The following is a 22,779-nucleotide window of genomic DNA, read 5'->3' as shown; positions in this document are numbered from 1 at the left end:
AAACAAAATGTTTACTCGGGGTCAGTTTTCTGTTTTCCTTTATTTTTCTTCTTTTTTATGTAAGGGGTGCTGAGAAAAAAAGTCGATATGTCAGTGGGTGGTTTAGATCCGGAATCAAATTAGTTTTCACTGATTATCATGATTTTTCGTTTTCCCTTGACCCCTGTGGCCAGTGTTCTTTAAAAGAAGAAAAAGTATGCATTTCAATTGTTAGAACGGATTTGATGTTTTAAATCTATAAAATGGCTGAAAAACTAAAATGGCCCTGGAATGTTGTTTTGTTTCACGTTTATTGTCGAGTCCAATATATTCCAGGTTTTTTGGGAAAAAGGACTTTTCAGTTTTGTGTGTTCTGACATCTCGTGTCAAAGGCGTTTTTACGTTATTCAAATTAATGTTGCCTCTCTTGATTAAACTGTTTTATGTATCTTGCTGTTCTTTTTAAAATGCTGGTTACACAGATTTGCTCTGCATCAATAATAGTGTGGGCATCAAATACCTGAAAAACTTGACTGGGAATGTTGATAAGTTGTTTCACGTTATCGGATGGTTTGTCGAGTCACTAACCTCTTTTTAAAAGGAGTTTGGTTTTGGTTTGACATCTGTGTCTGACGTTTTTACGTTATATCAATTATAATTCCTCTTAGGATATATATATATATATTATATATATATATCTATATATATATATATATATATATATATATATATATATATATATATATATATATATATATATATATATATATGGTTTGTGTGTGTGTGTGTTTGTGTGTATATATTATTTCGAGAGGTAGCGAAAATTGGATATTAAACGACAATTACTTAATATATATATATATATATATATATATATATATATATATATATATATATATATATATATATATATATATATATATATATATATATATATATATATACACATACAAACGACATTTATAGATATATATATATATATATATATATATATATGTGTGTGTGTGCTTATGTATGTGTTCCGTTTGTGAATGTATTTGTGGGAATTAGATTACGGACGTTACGTACAGCATGCGACATCTGTGAGCAGTATTGCTGGTGGAAATGTTTAAGAAAAGGGAATATTGAATTTTTATAAGTTGACGTACCAGTCTTATTCGTGGGAAATATTTCTGGTTTACTTTTTCAGTTAAAAAAATCGAGCCCCATTTCAGGAACGTTCACAAAATGCCTCCGGGCTTTTCATTCATTTTACTTCTATATTTCGTGGCACGAATTTCAAACCGGATCTGTCCAATCCCATATATTGATCCTGATAAAATAACGTTGTATTATCAATCGGGAAAATCGCGCTCGAAATCCAGGCGGATTATTCTGCCATTACTGAGGTTAGGAACATTCAAAAGGATTTCTGTTTTTCTTCTGAAATATTTGTACCAGAATGGTTTCAGCTCTGGCTATTGAAACCACAAACGTTTTCATTTTTTACTTCGTTCGTATATTTGCTCTGCTAAAATACGGACTTTATATAGGGTGCTTTTCAGAATATGTTCTTTTTTCCAGCGTATCCACAACTTTAATACCCATTTCATTTTCACTCATGAAATTTTGATTCTGAAACTTTTTAAGAAGGCGCCGTTAAATTTCTTTTTTTTTTTCGATCGATTTATGAAAGGGCAGGTAGTTTACGCGCTGCCACAGGTTAAAAATAAATAAATCGCCTTTCCGTAATATCTACATGTACAAATATTCCATTATGGCTTTATATCCGTAATTCTTCGATTGTTATTGTATGTTCATACGAACGGACTTTTCAGTTTTGCGTGGGTGTTCTGGGTAAAGCAGTAAATGTTGGTATCTCCAACTTTTGTCTTCATTTCGGTTAGAAAATGCGTGAAACAGCCATCCTCATGGGTGGAATTTTCCCTCAGTACTGCTGCCCACAAGTCAGCCACATTAAAATGAAGTTTATGAAGAGTTATTTCTGGTCTTCACTGAGTAAGAACATTTTCGTAATACGTAGAATCCATCAATTTCTCTCACTAAATTATGATGCAACGGCGACAATAATCATTGTTAAGTGAAATAATAATATCATTTTAGGAATTTAATAAAATTAGATCATAGATTTGCTCTGTTTATTATTCATATACTTAATCTCTATGTATTAGTAGATCGCATTTGTGTAATGATTACACTGTCATCTCCAAGCACTGTTTTACTAAATAACTTTATGCCATTAGATCTTTGAAAACAGAATGTCAAATTCTCGAGCCTCTAGAACGTCTAGTTATATATAAAAAAATTACGTACTGAACACACAATGAAACAGGATAATGGCACCTTAGTGCAAGTTACATTCAATTCGTGGTTATCTTTTTTTGCAAGAGTATTCGTCTTATAGTAGACCACAAAACGCTCTTCTGAGGTTTGTGTACTTCTAAAGCCAATGGTTATGTTTTTTTTGCATTTATAAAAATAGCATTTAAGAGTTGTTTCTTATTCAGTACGGAAGGTTACATCTTCACCACTGCTTGAAGATAACCAGTGTTACTTACTTTATTTTATGTTTGCAGAACATCGCACCTTTCTTTTAGTTTTTAATTTTCATTTCAATATATAGTGAGCAGCATTGGTATGGTCAGTAAGACTGACGAACGATTTTCAGTCAGATCAAATGTATATTTCCGACAACATGGTCGACCACGAATTCCATGTAACTGTGACGGGAGCAACCAGACGGAATTCCGGCAAGATGTAATTAACTGTTTCTGAATGCTATGAAACTGATGGTCAACTGAAGACTGTCCCTTTGAAGCTTATCCTTCATCCTTTCATGAAAGGAAGGTAATGCGTTGATTTCAAGGAAGAGTTAGTTACCTAATGCACAATTAACCTTTCTTTCTCTTTCTCTGAAATGATATCTGAAAGGACTTTCTTTGCGCCTTGGAAAAGCGAAGGTTCAGTGGATATATTCGTGACGTCAGTATTTAGTCCCGTCAAAGTATGGGTGCTCCTTCTTGTCTCATTTTTCGCGAAATTTTAAGCTTTTATCAATATTTCCTAATTTTTCCTCATTGCGCTTTACTTGAGATCCCTATAGGTCTTGCCTTTGTATGTAATTTTAAAGTTATGTAAGATAACAACAGTAATATTAGAAATAATAATAATAGTAATCATATTGATACCCATAAGTAGCAAGTAGTACTATGTCAGTACAGGTCTGGTTTGAAAATCGAATTCCTTCATTTTTTTTTTTTTTTTTTTTTCGGAATCTGTTTCTACAAAGGGTACCTGGAGTCCTTAGAGGTGTCCATCTTTCTACATTATCTATAGGCAGAGGGATATTATTTCCCTTTACAATTTGTCCTTTAACACACACATACACAATATATATACATATATATATATATATATATATATATATATATATATATATATATATATATATATATATATATATATATATATATATATATATATATATATATGTGTATATGTATATATATATATATATATATATGTATATATTAATATATAATGTACCTAAACTTCCACCTATTTTTGAATACAGTAAAAGCCAAGCTGATATCATCTACTGGACCCAAGAGAAACATATATAAAGGTTCTTAAGTAATGCTAATTTTTTCTTGGCCAATAGGTGCCTCTGTCTTCATTTTTGTACCTCATGCCAGACATTACTGGATTTATGTTTTACAGCAGAGGTGAAGGACGTAAACAATTAGATCAGTTTTCACCCTTACCAATTTTGCCTTGTTAGTTACATTTACGTAGTTGCTGTACCTATATACTGCTGTAAGTCATTCGTAGTCTTAATGCATTCATTTGTTCATATGAACACGCTCAGATAATTAAAAGAAACAACAAAATTTTGAAAATTTTGAAAATTGCTAATAAGTTTCTTACATATGTAACTCGGGCTAAGTTAATAAAGATCAAAATACAGTTTTAAACCAATAAAACTTTTGCATAATGCTAGGTGGGCCTTAAAGTTTCTTTACTTAGAAGATTAAGACGAAAATTCATCATAATTAGTACCTGTAATGAATGTGCATTTAATAAGAAACCTCATCTGTAATAAATATCAGAATGAAAACTTCTTCTGCAACAACAATATATGTGGTGTTTTTAATATTATATTATTATACTTAATATACTTCGCAGCTTTTTGTCAATTAGGGACAGTACTTATTTTTAAGTGCCATTTCATGGAATGTATTATAATTTAAATATTTTCTATTTTTACTGTGCAAAGTGTAGAGGGTTTGAAAATAATACAACAATAAATATTGATGCAAACCCGTTTCGCGCAGAATAATTGTTTTAGGACAGCATTTTTGTTCTGAATAATGAAATGTTTTCGTTGAAGAATTTGAAGATTTCACCGTAATGCTACAATAGTTAATCTGATTACATATAAACAGATTTGACTGTAGTTTTGCTATATATTAACTATAGCAACAGAAAATTCATAAAATATATCGGTACTACAGTTAGTCGAATAATGTTATTGTGCCTTTGAATAGAAATGAGAGGGGGAACTGCAGAGATGAAGCAGATTAGTTCTGGATTTTCGATGAGGGGAAGGTAATAAATGATAAAGGCTTTATTTCTCTGGGGGAGGAAAAATCATGGCTCTGGTCTTTCGTATTTGCTCAGATATTCATTGCGTTTAGCTATGTGCATCATTAGCAATGACTGATGTTCATTGCGAGTTTTTGCCTTAACCAGTCGATAAATGGCATAGGCTGAACAGTGTGCCTCTTTTGTGCTATTTAATTGCCTTCGTAGAATTTTTGTTTCATATTAGTAAAGAAAAGGAATAGAATGTAAAAATATCGAAGCAGCCCACAAATAAAGCTTCAGCGTAAGAGGGTAATATAAAATAAAATTGCTCTAGAATTCGTTCAAGACGAAGAATTTTAACCGAGGAAGTCTTTTACCATCCAATTTCCACCCTTAATTTTTTGTTTTAGCTCATTTCTGTGATTAAAGGAAGAGGAATTTAGTACCTCATCAAGATGACTGGGTGTCTGCTGCCTCTTGGATTCCAGATTGTCAGGATTTCGTATGAGAACTATGTGAATTCGAGGCAGCTGTTGGTGTGAAATTTGAAGCCTGTAAAGCAGGAAAGGACTATTAAACTGTGGGTGTGAAGAAATCTAATTCTGGCTGCTTTTTGAGGGATTTAACTAGACATTCGATTTGATACCAAATGCAACAAGTTAATGAGTAAATCAAGATAATTGTTGTCATAAACCGTTATAGATTTCTCTGAACGGGAATTCTTTGCACCTTTTTTGTTTAATTTCTCCAGCATTTAAATTGCAAAATAACTATTAGTGAAAATTCAAACACATGAACATTGGTAGACGATTCCGCATAGCTGTTAATTGTTGGGAAAAGAAAAACCACAAATTGGGGAAAAAATTTTTAAGAAATCCACATATAGTTTAAGTATCATGTTCCCTCCTCTGTGTGAATACACTAGGTTTATAGTGTCTTCGCACTGAAAATGTATGAAGATTTTTAAAATATATATATTCTCCAAATTGTGTTTTTTCAAGTTTCAACGTTCGATATTGATCTGTTATCTTCATATTCCCTGACCGGCTGATGAAGAGTCAGAGGAATTTATTTCTGGTGATACAGAAATTCATTTCTCGCTATAATGTGTTCGGATTCCACAATAAGCTGTAGGTCCCGTTTCTAAGTAACCAATTGGTTCTTAGCCACGTAAACTAAGTCTAATCCTTCAGGCCAGCCCTAGGAGAGCTGTTAATCAGCTCAGTGGTCTGTAAAACTAAGGTATACTTAACATTTTTGGTCTCTCCCACTCAATAATGAACAACTGTACATTATACACACCCAACACACACACACACACACACACACACATATATATATATATATATAATCATATATATATATATATATATATATATATATATATATATATATATATATATATATATATATATATATATGTGTGTGTGTGTATTTATGTTTGTGTGTGTGTGTGTGTGTTTGTGTATTCGTGTCCGTGTGGGTGTACAGTATGTCTGTGCAAAAAGCTGTAGTTTTCATTGCTGAAAGATTAAAGGTATTAACTTTATTGCTATAATTATGTGCCGAACAAAGCATTCAGAAAGGTTTATCGATGCAATTTTTTTATATATTTATATATATATATATATATATATATATATATATATATATATATTATTATTATATATAATTATCAATTATAGAAATATAATATATATATATATATATATATATATAATATATTCAGATAATATATTTATATATATATATATATATATATATATATATATATATATATATATATTATGTTATATATATATATATATATATATATATATATATATATATATGTATATATATATATATATATATATATATATATATATATATATATATATATATATATATATATATATATATATATATATATATATATTTTTTATATATATATTTATATATATACTAAAATTATGCCCTTGTGCATATTGTTTTATTATCAAAAGTTGGTAATTTTACAATCACTCTGATGTTTGACGTCTTACTGATGGTGGTTTTAAGAACTCTTCACGATTTGCAAGATGGTCATAAATTTCAAGTTTTTTTTTTAACAATATATAAACAATATAAGTTCTTTGCTCTTTGGTCTTAAAGATTTTTTTTTTATGGAGAATCCACCATTAAATGGATAAGTAATAAATTCGTTCAGATTTAGTTATATATTTAGAAAGTTAAGACCTTACAGCTGATTATGTTTGGGCAACACACTCTTCTCTCGTATATGAAGATTTTAAGTGTAACTGAATGCAAGTAGGTGGTAAATAGTCATAATTACTTTAAACTGTTTCTTCGGTTTCGACAACCATAGTTGTGGGGACGCCAGGTTACTTAAAGTCAAAGTTAAACTGTTGCTAAGACAGTTCATATGTTACTGGAACTCACGAGGTTGAAGTCCATATATAAATCTATTAGTTTGCATTGATACTGTTTTGCTGCTATAGTCAACTGAAGAAACAAACACAAACACAGAGTAAACCAACAGCAAAACAGAGATTGAGGGAATATGCATTTTGAAATAAAATCCTGGATGAAAAGTTAAACAAACCGCTCTCCTTCCAACATTTTTAAATAATGCATGTTTCAGAATGGCAAATGAAGGAAAAGTCGAGAGAGAGCATAGTCTGGTATAAAATAACAACGGAGGTAGATATCATCCTGGGATTTGTTTCAGGATAGAAAAAATAGCATGTCGTTCCAGCGACAGACAAGCGCACTTTCATTTATTCATGAACAACGAATCATTGAAACAAAAGTATAAATGTACCACATGTGTGAATTCTGTTTCAGTGTTTCTTCTTTTCTGTGAGTATTTTAGTACCTGAGCATTCCGTGTTTGTATGTTTCTTTGAGTGGGTTTATGTGCATGTTACAAAGTAAGGATATCGACAATTTAAATTACAAATACAGTAATTAGTATACAAAAGATTATTAGATCATCTTCATAATATGCTCAGAAGGCGTTTCCAATTCTTCTAGATCATTCATTACTTAATGGGAATGAAAACTATAAATTATAAGAGATTATAAGCAGTTATAATGCCTTCATTAAAAAAATGTATCAGTCAGTCAGTCCAGCCACATTTTAGCAGGTCTTAGTCTTGAAGAAAAGAGAGTTGTAAGAACTGGAAAGACCTAGTATAAAATCAGTTCAGCTGATGCTGCCATTCTTTTATACAGAACTTTTGTAAAAGCGTGCTACTCACTTCATATTATTATTATATTATATTGTTGTTATTATTATTATTATTATTATTATTATTATTATTATTATTATTATTATTATTATTATTATTGTAGGAATAATTTTGGAAAACATGATACAGTATGAAAACAAAGCTTACTAGTATTTTACATGCTACTTGACAATTATTTTATTGTATTGTACTTCACTATTTCTTTATAATCAAAATAGTTCACTGACTCTTGAAAATATAATCTTGCAGTTGTTGTTGTTGTTGTTGTTGTTGTTGTTGTTCTTCTTCTTCTTCTTCTCTCTCTTTTTCCTGCACTTTTCTTTGTTTCTCTCCTGTTGTTGTTCATCAATGGCTTTTTTTGCTCAATATACTATTGATTTTTTTACTGTCTCTTACTCTTCTTCTTCTGAAACAGATTTTTTCCCATTCTTTATTTAAACACTTCATCTTTTTAAATTTTATGAACTTTGAATTTTTATGAGAAGGACTTTGTAATTTTCTAAAATAATATGTTGACATGGTTTTAATGAAAAGTATGTTGACATGGTTTTAATAAAAAGTTATTAAATGTGGATATAAATAACTGCTGAAATGAATGCGCATAACAAGGGAGGGGGATTTGTGGCTTGACGTTTACACGGTTCCATGTTCTGATGATGAGGGAACCGAAGATCCATATAGTTTTTGGCTGTTCTGTATTTGTCTTGAAACGATAGAGAATTCCTTGCATATAAAGAAAATTCTTAGCTAGAAAGTAATCCCCACCATATTTTCTCTTAATATTCAAATAAATTCAAACACATCTTTGCTATTTCGTCGTTTCCCTGTTTTAAAAAAAGGGGGCTTCTTTTTGCTCATATCCTCAAAATCAATCTTGACTGGTATTTACACTTGTTACTCTTGTTATTAGTTATACTCTTCTTTTCGCCATTATCGTTTTTCCTACTGTATCTCTTCCCTTTCAGTACTTTGAATCTTCCCTCATAATTTGCCACAAGTTTAGGTTCCCTTACTTTGAAACTTCCCTCATAATTTGCCACAAGTTTAGGGAAGTAGGCGGTCTTCCTTCCGGAAAAGTTCATTCTGAAAGCTTTAAAGCTTTGAGACACATTCTGTTATTTGGCCAGATAGATAATCACAATAAAGTTTTCTGAGATACTCGAGACTTGGATATAAAAAAATCTTATGGTCGCCTGCATCCATCTGAAATGCTTGGGATTTCCGTGGAATTATTTTGCCATTCTTCTTTGATCAGTTTTTGAAACTTGAGCCAAAAATATGTCTACCGGAATTTTGTTGTTTGACCATACTCCTATTCCTGGTTCCCATCAGATCTATGTTTATATACTTCTCGTAGTTTGTTTTGAATTTCTTACTGTGGGATTATTCAAGAGAACATATGGGCAATAATAACATTAACATATCAAGAAATATGTCCTTTTCTTCGAACAATTCAATATAAAGAACAGAGGGAAACTTCAAACATCGTAAGTGTGAACGATTAAAGTATTAAAATACAATAAAAGACAAAAAACCTATATGACAAAAAATATCACCACCTGATTGCAAAATTGATTGTAATAACGTCGTTGAAACGACGTTATTACAATCAATCAACTTTAATGAGAAACGGCCCTAGGCTAGGTGACTCTTTCTGCTATGTTCACAGGATTACATACAGTAGTCAGTCATAGTGACATGGGAAAATCACAAAGAATTTGACTATAATAAGCCGTTTGGGACATTAGATGGAAAATAAAGTTGAATCATTAACGTAAAATATACAAGAACACACGCAATATGAAGTAGGTTACTGTCAACGTTCTATAATACATGTTGGAAAGTAATTTGATTAACGCCTGAGAATTTGTATTTTTTGTATGTATGTTTCTTTATATTAGTAAAATTCTCTCTCTCTCTCTCTCTCTCTCTCTCTCTCTCTCTCTCTCTCTCTCTCTCTCTCTCTCTCTCTCTCTCTCTCTCTCTCTCTTCCTAAGAACGACAACGTCCTACTAATTGTTGCATATCAAGCATTTGTTTGGTCTCAAAACCTTTACCTTTTATGAATCCGTCTTACTTTTCCAGTCAAAATCCAACGACAAACCTCCCCTAGTATACTCAACAATATTCCTATAAATCTTACAGTCAATTGACCTTTACCTACATATATCAGCTCAATTATTCCTCTCACCTCAACCTTTGGAACTTTCCATGAAACTGATTATTCATAAGGAGCGAAAGAAAAAATTAAGACAATAGAAATAATAGAGTGAAATTGAAGCAACTAAACTAAAAGTAATATGTGTACTTAAGTATTTGAATAATGTTATCTGAGGAAAGTACAGCCATGTCTTGGAGAAGACATGGCAGATTTAAATGATGATTGATTAGAAAAGATAAATGCAAATTAGAAAAATGTAGGAGAGATTATGAAAAATGTTCGCAGGGTACTAAAATGGGTTAAAGCACATTTGCGCCAGAAGTTGACGGGATAACAATTGAGACCCTGAGGAGCATTCATTGTGGTGATTGTGCAATTAGCTGACTAACCTTGGTATTCTAGGTCTATCCGGATGAAGAAAAGATTCTGAAGGAAAGCATGAGAGGAACCATTTTTTCGCTTTCAATAAAAGTCAAGATTTTAGTAATTACTGTAAGGATTGTAAAGAAAAAAAAAGACATTGCTTAATATACCTGGAAAAGGTGTATGGCTGGGTTTCGACTAAGAAAGTGTGATAGGTAAAAGAAAAACTGCTGTTGGAAGAACTTCTTTGGTTATGACAAGGTATGTCATATTTTTAAAGACAGAGCAATATCAAGATAGAACTGAGGGGTAGCAGTTCATTCATTAAAAGATTTTGTTAAAATTGGGATGGATTAATCGGTCAGTTAATTTGATAAGGAAATATGTTAAGAGCTGAAATGTAGAGAGTGGGTCTCAGTCTTCCATAGGAACCTCAGCAATCCGCTAATGTAAATAGTGGTTACAAAACTTTTTTAATGTATTCATAAGATTTTAGGAAATAAAAGTTCATTATTAGTTTACCTTTTAGTACTTGGGTTTCTTATTTTTAATATATATTCGGGGGATCGATGACTACCCAGTTACCAGCACCTGCACCGGACGGGCATGAAAAGACATAGGAACCTTCACATTCTGATATAATGCTTTGATATAAAAGCTTGAATTAGCTAAACTCTGTATGATATCCTTTATATTAGTTTGAAGACATTTTGAGGTCTGTGATAAACAAACATTATTTTGTATTCAGATTAATAATATTTGGGAATTTTTGTTTTTATTGAGCTGCTCATTGTGTAACACTCCATAATTTCTATGGTTTGCTTCTAAATAATTTAAGAAAGGATGGTGTGTTGCTCGATGAAAATTTTATCAATGGAAAAAGTCGAAAAACAATTTGGTAGGAGACAGAATAGGTTGCAAACAAGTTTCAACTTTAATTACACGATAACAGCTTTTGGAAACTAAAACACTTTATATTAGTTTGAAGACATTCTGAATTCTATGATAAACAAACATTATTTTGAATTCAGGATAATTATATTTGGAAATTTTTGTTTTTATTGAGCTGTTCATTGTGTAAACACTTCATAATTTCTTTGGTTTGCTTCTAAATAATTTAAGAAAGGATGGTATGTTGCTCGATGAAAATTTTATCAATGGAAAAAGTCGAAAAACAATTTGGTAGGAGACAAAATAGGTTGCAAACAAGTTTCAGCTTTAATTACACGATAACAGCTTTTGGACACAAACACTGATATTTACATATATCTATATATGCATGCGCACTCACACATATTGATATACAATATTATATATATATATATATATATATATATATATATATATATATATATATATATATATATATATATATATATATATATATATATATATATATATATATATATATATATATATATATATATGTATGTATGTATGTATATGTATATATATACATATATGTATATACATATATGCATATACATATATACTGTATATATATACACAGATATGTATACACAAAAATAAGTAGATAGATAGAGAGATATATAGATAAATATATGTCTTTGTTTTTGTGTTTTTTGTGTTTTTATATATGCACGAGTGTACATGGAGAAGAAAAAAGTGTAGTTGAGTATGTGCTGGTGCAGACCAGATGGAGGGAGTGGCTGATGGATGTAATGGTGAGTAGAGCAGTGGAAAGCGCTATATCTGGCCATTATTAAATTTGGCTCCAGCAAAAGGTAAGTTAGATATGAGTTGGAGAGGAGGGGATGAAACTATGGCTAAAGGTATAATCAAGACAGGATATATGGGAAAGAAAGAAGTGAGAAGTACTTATAAAGCGAAAATGGATGAACCTTGAACATTAATTAAATGTACGGAGATAGAGGTACTAGACAATGTTATGTAAATTATGATTATGTCATTAGATAAAAAGAAGTTTGATGGGTATAAGGGCATCGGAAAATATAGTAAAAACAGCAGTAGTCGCGATGAGGAAATACAAGGTCTAGGGAAAGAAAAAAGATTATGTGAGTGTGGTTGGATGCTTATATTTACTTTTAATTCCGTGACAGTAGCTGGCAGTACTAGTAATAACAGAATATGTGTGATAAATTCTTCACATATATTCGAATTCAAAAAAGTAAGAAGAAGAAATTACCATCGTTATGAATGAACTATCAGCCTTCCATTCCCCCCAACCCCCCTTCCGTCATTCCTATAAGCAGCGTAATTCCGTTTCCCAATACAGTGTCCCTCAGAATGAATTACACACCTAAATTTAACTAGAAAAGTGAAGAAGCGATAACTGCGGCATCAAGGCTGCTGTCTTTTTTTAATTGGCCGACTGGGTGCGGGTTCAAGAATATTTAACGGAATAGTTAATGGAAAGCATGAGGACACGTCGAACTATATGAAAAAAGGATTGAATATAGTTCGATGCATATGTATATATATAAATACATATAAATTTGTATATATATATACATATATATATATGTATATATATATACATATATACATTATATTATATTTTCAGTGCCTTTTTATTGTGTATTGTATATAATAGAATTTGATTGTAAATGTAATAATCGTTTATAAATCTTTAATTGTATTAGTTAATATAACTGTATTCACCCGGTATATACAGTGTATATATATATATATATATATATATATATATATATATATATATATATATATATATATATATACTGTATATATATGTATATATACACATATATGCATATATATGTGTGTGTGTGTGTGTATGCGTGACATGAAGACGAGGTCATGTACGCTGTTTCATCATATCACCTACGCGTTGAAATGAAGATGATAAATATCACCATATTAGAGCTTCTAACGAGAACCTATGTGCTTCGCTCGATTAATTATTCTATGATATTTGTTGCTGGGGACGAGAGTGGCAGACGTTGAAAGTAGTACAGTAAATATATCATAAAAACACTCAGATTTCACGTATCAATACATCCCAGGCAATACTAAATCGTCGTAATAATACCATTGACCTATAATGATTAATTCGTAAAGTAATAAAAATTAGCATTTTGCGTGTGTGTGTATGTTTACGTGTGTATGTCTGTTTTTGTATTAGAGAGAGAGAGAGAGAGAGAGAGGGAGAGAGAGAGAGAGAGAGTAATTCTTCTTTTTCAGCCATGATCGCGTGATGAGGATGCATCGAAGCAAGGAATCTGGGAGCAAGAGAGATGTGAAGAGATCTGTGAGAATGTTCCCACAAGAAATCACGAAAGCCGTGTGGAAGTCCAGAGAATGTAGGAAATGGTTTCAGTATTTCGTTGCTGAGTCGCCGAACTATTTTCCTTTATTCTAAAACAATTTTAGGAGCTGATATTTCTATATATTCATTCACAGCAGATCAGTAATTGCATATAAACAGAACTAATATATCGATGGTAGCAAGGAAATATCAAGTAGTTGAATGAATGTATAGTTCATATTACAGTCGTAGTTTACTTGAATTTATTTACCACACATAAATATGCTGTTCATATATATCTTTATACGTATCATATAGAACTCCGACAGACTACCCCTTCAGAGACTTGAAAACCTTAACTGTAAACGTATTGTTTGCAGTTGTGGTTTTAAAGTCTCTGAATGGACAGTCTGTTCTTTAGTTCTATATGCTGCAGAGGCCAACGAAGACCAGAACTTTCCTAAGGTACTGAGATTTTTTCTGTTAAAGATTCCAGAGATTCTTTAGTCCATGAACTATACGAAGTTTTCCTTATACACTGATGATTAGCAGCAACTCTCAAAGAGAGAGGTAAATTTATACAGTCAGATAGTAAGAAGGTAATACTGATTCTCTCTAGAGAGAGAGAGAGAGAGAGAGAGAGAGAGAGAGAGAGAGACCAAGTTAAGTTCTCAGATATAGAACAGTAATAAAAAATGCTATCGAACACTAGATAAAGAAACGAGGGAAAGGGTAGTTCAGAACCACTTACCATTTTATGTAATTGGAAAGACAGATATATTTGTCATTAACTACTGTAAGTTTAGAAATTTACTCTGAATGACGGATATAACATGAAAAATACGCTTAAAATGATTTTTGCCTTATTCACTGTATGAGGAGAAGCTCTCAAAAAGACAATTCAGCTATTTAAGTGTGTTTCCTCGGCCTGTTATTTTACACAAAGATATTTTTAAGGAGAAAACTCATGGAGTGCAAAAGCATTCTGAAGTTTTTCTGGCTCTTCTCTCTCTCTCTTTTTTTTTTTTTTTGTATTCGAAGAGCGTTGGAGATGTTTTTAGCCTCACAAGAGATGTCACATTTTGTGTAATCTCCTCTCAATCAAGAAATACTTTCAGTATTTCTTGATTTAAATATTTATATAAGTATCTAATGAAAAAACATGCGAAGTTATCCGTGGTACCTTGTGTTAATTATTTGCAGTCGGATGTGTCAGAGCTTCTATACAGCGTCTTTCCACATTCATGAACAAGATTCCCGTAGCTTAGGATATACTCGTATGTGGATGTAATATTTCTTTTCTATTAACTTTGCGCTACTATTTTGCGGCCTTCTTCTTAACTAGTGTTTGTTCATGTCAATATTTATTTCTCTCTTTATTCTCTCTTCTTTGTCAAGTCTGCGCAAATTTTGTTTTCTGCACCATTGGAATATGTGGACTGGCTTGATAAAAGAGGTTCCTGAATCTCCCGAGATACATAGAAATGTACTTAGATTTACTGGAATTATCAAAAGTTGTTCTCGATTTTATTATTGCTATTGCCGTCGATTTATCATAACTCCACTCTCCGCACACAGTTGTAATGCTGTTGCTCATATTATTCTTATTCATTTTCCTCTGTGGCATTTGATCTTGAATAACATCGAAGATTGGAAGGGTTGAGCCACTAAATTAGCATCGCAAATGATGCCAAAATAGGAACGAGAGTAACTGCTAAACTGGAAAGAAATACGCTTCATTCCAGCGAAAACTAATAAATTGATAGTTTTAAACTCGCACACTAGAACTGGTCGTCTTTTCAGCAGTTTAGTTAATAGAAAAAGATATAAAGAGAAATTATGAAAATTTGATTGAATTTCTTCCCAGATTTGGAATCCAAGAAAAATGAGTGTGTTGCCACATCAGTTGCTTAGCTAGTATCGGAATCTTCTCTAGACTGTTTTTATGGCTGTTTTTAATGTTTTGTGCGATGAAACGTAATTTAATAAAGAACGCCCAGAATAAGATTCTCTAAAGAACATCATAAATCTGTAAACATTTATAGCTAAAAGAAAATGTAATTGCTGGTTCTGGTTATTTTTGTCAGACAAAATAATAACTCCGTTCCTTTTACCGCATTTTACATTTATTACGTATTTATTCGTGCTTTAAATTATATTTCATGATAAATTTATCCTGTTTTACCATTGTTATCATTGTATTCTTCATATATTTCTAACTTTATTAAAGTTTCCTTTGTTCATCAGAATAAAATCTCCATCCCTGGAAGGATTCGATTACGAAAAGATTTGTAATAATTTCACAGTGGACGAGTTACATTAAAGTGTCAAACTTGTTTTATACTCGAATACTTCATTTTCTTTTTGCCCTTTCCTCCAGAAAAAGAGTTATTTATACGGATGCAAAAATGACCCTTTAAACAATGGCTCATTCACTGCAAAATTCGATTAAGTCTTCTCATTCTCTACTCACAGGTGACCCGAAAAATGTGAGGAACATTTTACGCTTTGCTTTTATTTTACGTTGTTTTCACTTTTTTTTTATTTTCGTACTCATTATGTTCTCTTTTTTCCGTTCTTCTGCTCTTCATTTTTTGCAGCAATAGTTTAAAGTTGCTTCGGTAATTCTGTCTGAAAACAAAGCAACTGTTCCGTTTCTCCCGAATGACCAAGGTGTGTGGGAACTGGTTTTGATACGCGTGTCTGCTTATATTTGGGTGTGCATGTTTATACCAAAGAGAGAGGAAAACAATACTTGACATTGGGTATGTAAACTGAACTCCGTATAACACAACCATTGAAATTTAACAAAAGTGTTCTTGGAATAAAAGTTTAAAAATTTGGCCTTTAGACATAATTTACTGAAAACACGTCATGCTACAGTTTGATTTGACACGTCCTTGCTTCATTCTAAGAAAAAGAAACATTATACTTATAATTTGTAGTCGTATTGATCACAGTAAATTGATGTGTAATATATCAGACAGAATGACCTGCTTTTTATAGACAAAGTAGACGATAAAATAGTATTTTACTAATCCACCCGGTGTCAAAAAAGTAAATCCAGAATTCAGAATGACTTAGTAAAGTAATAAGGTTTGTCAATTCATGCTTAAAATGAATTGGTCGCCACTACTTAGAAATGCTCTATGGCTTCTTCTGTGAAGTGGTTATTGTGTCGTCCTGTTTTCATTCATACTCGTAGTTTCTTCTGTCTGTTATACTTCCTTTCTCCTCCCGTTTCCCATCTGCTTTCCTTACGTCTTTTTATTCTGTTTCATTTCTCGTCCAACACAAATGTTTTACATCACACACGTAATTTTCCCCTTCTTTCTCTGCCGTTTTCCATCATCATTGCAACTTCAAATTCCTCTTCCTTCCTTCCTATTTTTCTTTTCATTCTCATTAAACAACCAATCTTGCTTATTGTTCTTTGACATGCGAACAAGAGAGAGAGAGAGAGAGAGAGAGAGAGAGAGAGAGAGAGAGATAACGGATAAGCATTAGTGTGAAAGTCCTTGTTTCAGCGTGATACTTTTCCTGAGTAATTCTATTTTTCGATGCTGAAATCCTCATCCACTGACCGACACTTCCCGAGTGCCATCCATTTCTTGCTCAAATATGTTTCTGGCGCCTCTGTATTGGACAATGCATAGAATCCACGGAGACGCCCCCAAAAGTCATGGCTTAAAACGTATGCGTATGCATGGCGACGTGCCAACCAATTTGCTGCGTTGTGCGGTCTTGCTTGAATTTCACGCTGTTTTGATGGCATGTTGGTTGGAGCGCTACCTGATGGAATACGAGCTTTGGTGTGGAACCTTGAAGCAAGCTGTTACGAGATTTTCTTTAAATAAAGCATTTTATGGTTAAATGTTTTTTCATTTTAAATGCACGCTCAAGTGGAAAGTTTGCAATATATATGCAGTGTTAATTACTGTATTTATATAAGATATTTGTGTTTACGCCAGCTAATATCGTCTTGTTTCTGTTTTTGTAAGTAAATATGTCTGATTTAACGATTCCACTTTTTCCACATATAAAAACTATTTTGAAGTGGATACAGCTTTTGCAGCTTATGGTGGCGTTCTTAACTTTCTCACTTTTATGCAACTTCCTAACAGCACTGTGATTTTAAGTTCTTCCAGAATTTATTTAAAATTTCTTATATATGGAAAAAAAAATTTAGGGACAGCTTTTGGTAATTCTCGGAATTTACACTCAAAGGAGTGATTCTAGAGAGTAATATGAGATATTTATCAGTTATAAGAATCATTAATGAAGTTTCCCAGAAAACTTCCCTAAATGGATTGCTTAAAACGGCTACGCAGAGGGATCATTACCAGAACATCACCGACCATTAAACCCAGATACACTGTCAATCATGATTGTGCAATCTAAGTGGTTGTGCAGGCATATCCTTTAGTGAGTAGGTGTGATTGACAGTTTGCGCAGATGATTGAGTAGTGTTTGCCCAATCATAGTAGTTACACAATTAGGACTGATAGTCTGTAGCGATTATTGCGCCAACAGCTCAGTCTTTTCTTTGGTACCATGGCGAGCGCACAGGACTCTCAAGATTTTGGGGGAGTTTATTCATCTCTATAGAGATTTTCCTGCTTTGTGGAAAATTAAAAGCGATGAATATAAGAACAGAGTTTTGAAAAGTGAATGCTATGTCAAATTAATAGAAAAAATGCGAGAAATAGACCCTAGTGCCACACGATCCACAGTGACCAAGAAATTAAATTCTTTACGTTCGAACTATCGAAGGGAACTGAAAAAGGTACTCAACAGTATAAAATCAGGTGCTGGTGTAGATGATATATACACGCCTTCATTGTGGTATTTCGACGACCTTTCATTCCTTCGTGACCAGGAGGTCCAGCAACCTGGAGTGTCAAGTATGGATGATGGGGATGATGACAATGTGGAATCAATAGATAACATTGTAAGTATTCACCCATTTATTTACATTAATAACAACATATATCAATTATTGACCCATTCATTTACATTAATAATAACATAAACAAGTTTATATATATATATATATATATATATATATATATATATATATATATATATATATATATATATATATATATATATATATATATATATATATATATATATATATATATATATATATATATATATATATATATATATATATATATATATATATATATGTGTGTGTGTGTGTATGTGTGTGTATGCATATGTGTATATGTATGTGGTTGTAAATTCATATATATATATATATATATATATATATATATATATATATATATATATATATATATATATATATATATATATATATACATATCCCTCTAACCATTAACTTATTAACAATTATCTAAAGCAGTTCATGAGTTAAACATGAACAATCAAAAAAGTTAATGTATTATCTTGCTATATAGAAGTTTGCATCCCAAACGTCTACTCTTGTTAAGACTATGGTATAGATACTATGATCAACTTAATGCATTATTTGTTAATCCGAGAGTCTTGCCAGGGAACAGATCCTTCATTATTAAAGTAATTACAAAATGCTTCCCTTATATATTTCGCAGATGAAGTTTCATTGTGTGCGCACGTTGGTGCCAGTGGAATAGGTTGGTTGCCATACCTCTCATTCGCTTCATTAACCTCCTTATCATTCTCATCTTCAATATCTAAACCATCTAGATATGCTTGTGCATTTCGTTTCCTTAAGTAATTATGGAGATAGCAACATGCCATAACTATTGTTGAAGCCTTTGCTGGTGACACATTAATCGTTGACAAAAGAACGCTAAATCGAGCTGACATAATCCCAAAAACATTTTCAACGATGCGTCTACCTCGTGATAATCTGTAATTATAGATAGCTTGGGATTTGGTTAAGTTACTGTGTGCAAAAGGCTTCGTTAAGTTATCCAGTAAAGGAAATGCATCATCTGCAATGAAAACAAAAGGCATAGCGTCAGGGCAGCCGGGTAAAGTGGTTGGTTCTGGGATACTCAATTTCTTTTCTTTCATTTTCCTACCAAATTTTGTGTTAGCAAACACTCCACCATCTGACACTCTACCATTGGCACCTACATCAACCATCATAAATTCATAGTGAGCGTTAACAACAGCCATTAGCACAATGCTAAATGTATGTTTATAGTTAAAATAATATGATCCAGATCCAATGGGTTTTTTGATTTGCACGTGTTTTCCATCGATTGCCCCAATGCAATGGGGAAACTGCCAAGTCCTTTCAAATGCTGTAGCTACTTCTAGCCATTCAATTTTTGTTTTAGGGATCTGAAAGAATAAGATTGATATACTCGTTAATATCCATACATCATTTTCATCCTATCAGTCATCATTATCGTGATCAATATTTTTAATAACTTTTAGGAAAATGTAAAGGCTATATTTTATTTTCTGGGTGCATTAGGCTATTTTGACCTGACTACTTCGCCTGACTGGAATTTTTAATTTATCATACTTCCTAGTCTGGCAGAGGTCGGTCCTGCATGCACCCAGAAATTATATAGTAACCAATAGAAATCTTAATATTTATAAATTTTTTATGAAGCATAAAGAAATAAAAATATTCATATTAATCTCCCTTCATGTTTTGCAGGACCCCTCCACATTAGGCAGTGAGTCACAGCAGGTAGATTCACACGTCCCCAAGAAATTACAGAAATTGGATATGCAGAGTAAACGCTATGAAGCACTCTCACTTGCATGCTCATATCTCAAGCAAAGTAACGACCCCATTGATATTTTGGCCAAGAGCTGGGCTCAAGAATTTAGGGAAATAAGTGCAGAACAGCAAATATATGCCAGGAAGGCTATTAATGATATTCTTTTTGAGGCAAAATTAGGTACATTGCATAGACACAGCGTTAAGATTACTGAAAATAATATTCAAAGTAGGTCTTCCGCCCATCTCTGTACTGTCCTCTGACAGCGGAGCATCCACAAGTCAGGGTAATATAATAATCGGAAATATCACAGATACGACTGGAGTCCGTGTTTACACAACAATGTCAGACCTTTTGAACGATCCCCAGTACAGCTTGGAAAACTAAATACGTTATGGCATATTGGCATTAGGATCCGCCCCCCCCCCTTTTTTCTGGTTTTGTTCCCAAGGAAATATATTTTCTTATGTATTTGGTGATGGTGTTAAAGAATTTGTCATTTAGTAGTCTAACTATTATTAATAAATACTTTTGTTATCTGCACCTTATTTAACCTACCTTAATATATTCCTTTAATACAGTGCAAATAGCACTACAGGTTTCCATGATGATACCACCAAGGCTTTGTGGAGAGATAGCTGTGGTGAACATTAGTTCTGAAATGTTTGTCCAGTAGCCAAGAATCTTAAAGTACTAGAAAGCCTTTCACATGCTGAAATGGAATCCCTTAGCTTGGTATCCATTTTTTTGTATGAGGGGGCGTAGTTATTTCTAGCAAATCCATGAAAGTTTCTCTGTCCATGCGTAGATAATTTTCGTAATCTGCAGGGGCAGAGAGGAGCAACTCCTGTAGAAGATTTTCATGCGTGAATTTACTTCTTTTTTTGAACAACTCTTTCATCCACATCTTTCTTTTCTTACTTTTACTTTCCTCCTCATCGTCTAAAGCCAGAATAATGCCTATACACGCTGCCTCTTTGCTCATCTTCACGCCACAAGCTTTAGAAGTCAACTAATGATTGCACAAACTTCATAGTAGTGTAGGGCTCAAACACTGTTTGCGCAATCTCGAAGATTGTACAATCATGATTGACAGTGTATCTGGGTTATTGTACCTTCCTATCTTGACCTCTTTTCATTCTTACATCGTGGTATTACCAGCCACCTCCATGCTTAAACAAACCAAGGCAGTATCCGAAAAATACCTCATGCCTCCGTGAGTGGAGTTAAAATGCTACATAATACTTTGAGTCACCACCGTAATATCAGTTTTTGCCCCTTTAAGAAGGATGCCTGCTTCAAGTGTGTGCGGCTCACGAAAGCTTTTGTTGATGGCAGGCGAGCTGGAGCAGACGTCTCTTACCTACAGTAGAACAAGAACAAAAGGCACAAAATTCAAAAATATATGCGACTTTCAGTGCCATGAAGACTACCAAACACTGACGACGACTGGGCCTGTATCGCCAGCAGACCATGCCATGCCCTTGTTATCAGCTCGTCGTACTGTTAACGAAATTCCAGTGTACTCTTATCAACATTCCCGGCCTTCCCCACCCCTCTTTAATTCCCCCTACCCGTCTATTGATGGATGAAATTGACTACTCTTCAGAAATAATAAACAAGACAAGAACGTCTCAAATTTTGGTGAGTGAAACCATTTTTAGCCGCTATCAATCTTTTTTCATGCAGCTTCACTCAGTAGTGTTTCCTTTTAATTCATTAGTCACCACTATCCTCAGAATTAATAATTAATCACAAGTTTGTTAGACATAATAACATGCGCCATGAAGATTGATACTTTATAACTTATTGTGACAATATTTATTTTTGGAAATGTTTATATTTTTTTTTTTACTTTTTGAATTATTCACCATGATATCCATCATTAAACATCATTCACAAATTTCTTAAAGATCATAATTAGCGTACTCCATGTTTATTAATGTTTGTTGACTGTGTGTGGCAATGTTGATTGTCACACATGAATTTTTTATTGTCCTCAGATGCTCCATGAATTAAGCATCATTGGGTTTTAAAAGGAACAGAGAAAATAAATTTGGGGAGTAATTTGAAGATGGCTTGGCTGTTTTTAGCTTGATCAGCGGAATGATATAGACCTAGGGTCTATCACTATAGGGATATCGGAATCTAAATAGAAATCCACCCAGAAGGCGATTTTATAAACTGATTAGGACTTGCTACTCTCTCTCTCTCTCTCTCTCTCTCTCTCTCTCTCTCTCTCTCTCTCTCTCTCTCTCTCTCTCTGTGTGTGTGTGTGTGTTTGTGTGTGTGTTATTGACATGTCTGAAATGCATCGACTGTCTAGACTAGCGTCTGAATATATATTAGAATATAAATATTCTTACATGTGTTGATGAGTGCGAGACGGAGGGACCGAGACAGACATTAGCGCCACTTCCTTTTCCTCCGTGACGAATTGATTAATCGCAGTGTTTGATGTTGGGGCTGAAATGTTAGATAATGTGTTTTTCTCAGTCCTTCATTAATGGATTCCTT

General features: G+C 32.7%; 1 protein-coding gene across 1 annotated transcript in view; it reads left to right on the top strand.

The window, feature by feature from the left end:
* Positions 1-2,674: 2,674 nt before the first annotated feature.
* The window catches only part of LOC136841082 (uncharacterized), a 104,297-nt gene continuing 84,192 nt past the window's right edge, over positions 2,675-22,779 (top strand). Inside the window, exons 1-3 of the mRNA XM_067108134.1 lie at positions 2,675-2,736; positions 18,104-18,525; positions 20,065-20,490. Of these exons, the coding sequence (XP_066964235.1) occupies positions 2,675-2,736; positions 18,104-18,525; positions 20,065-20,490 (910 nt within the window). The remainder of the gene's footprint in view (positions 2,737-18,103; positions 18,526-20,064; positions 20,491-22,779) is intronic.

This window comes from Macrobrachium rosenbergii, chromosome 8 (genome assembly GCF_040412425.1).
Source record: "Macrobrachium rosenbergii isolate ZJJX-2024 chromosome 8, ASM4041242v1, whole genome shotgun sequence".
Classification (NCBI taxonomy): Eukaryota; Metazoa; Arthropoda; class Malacostraca; order Decapoda; family Palaemonidae; genus Macrobrachium; species Macrobrachium rosenbergii.
This window is presented reverse-complemented; position numbering and strand designations above follow the sequence as displayed.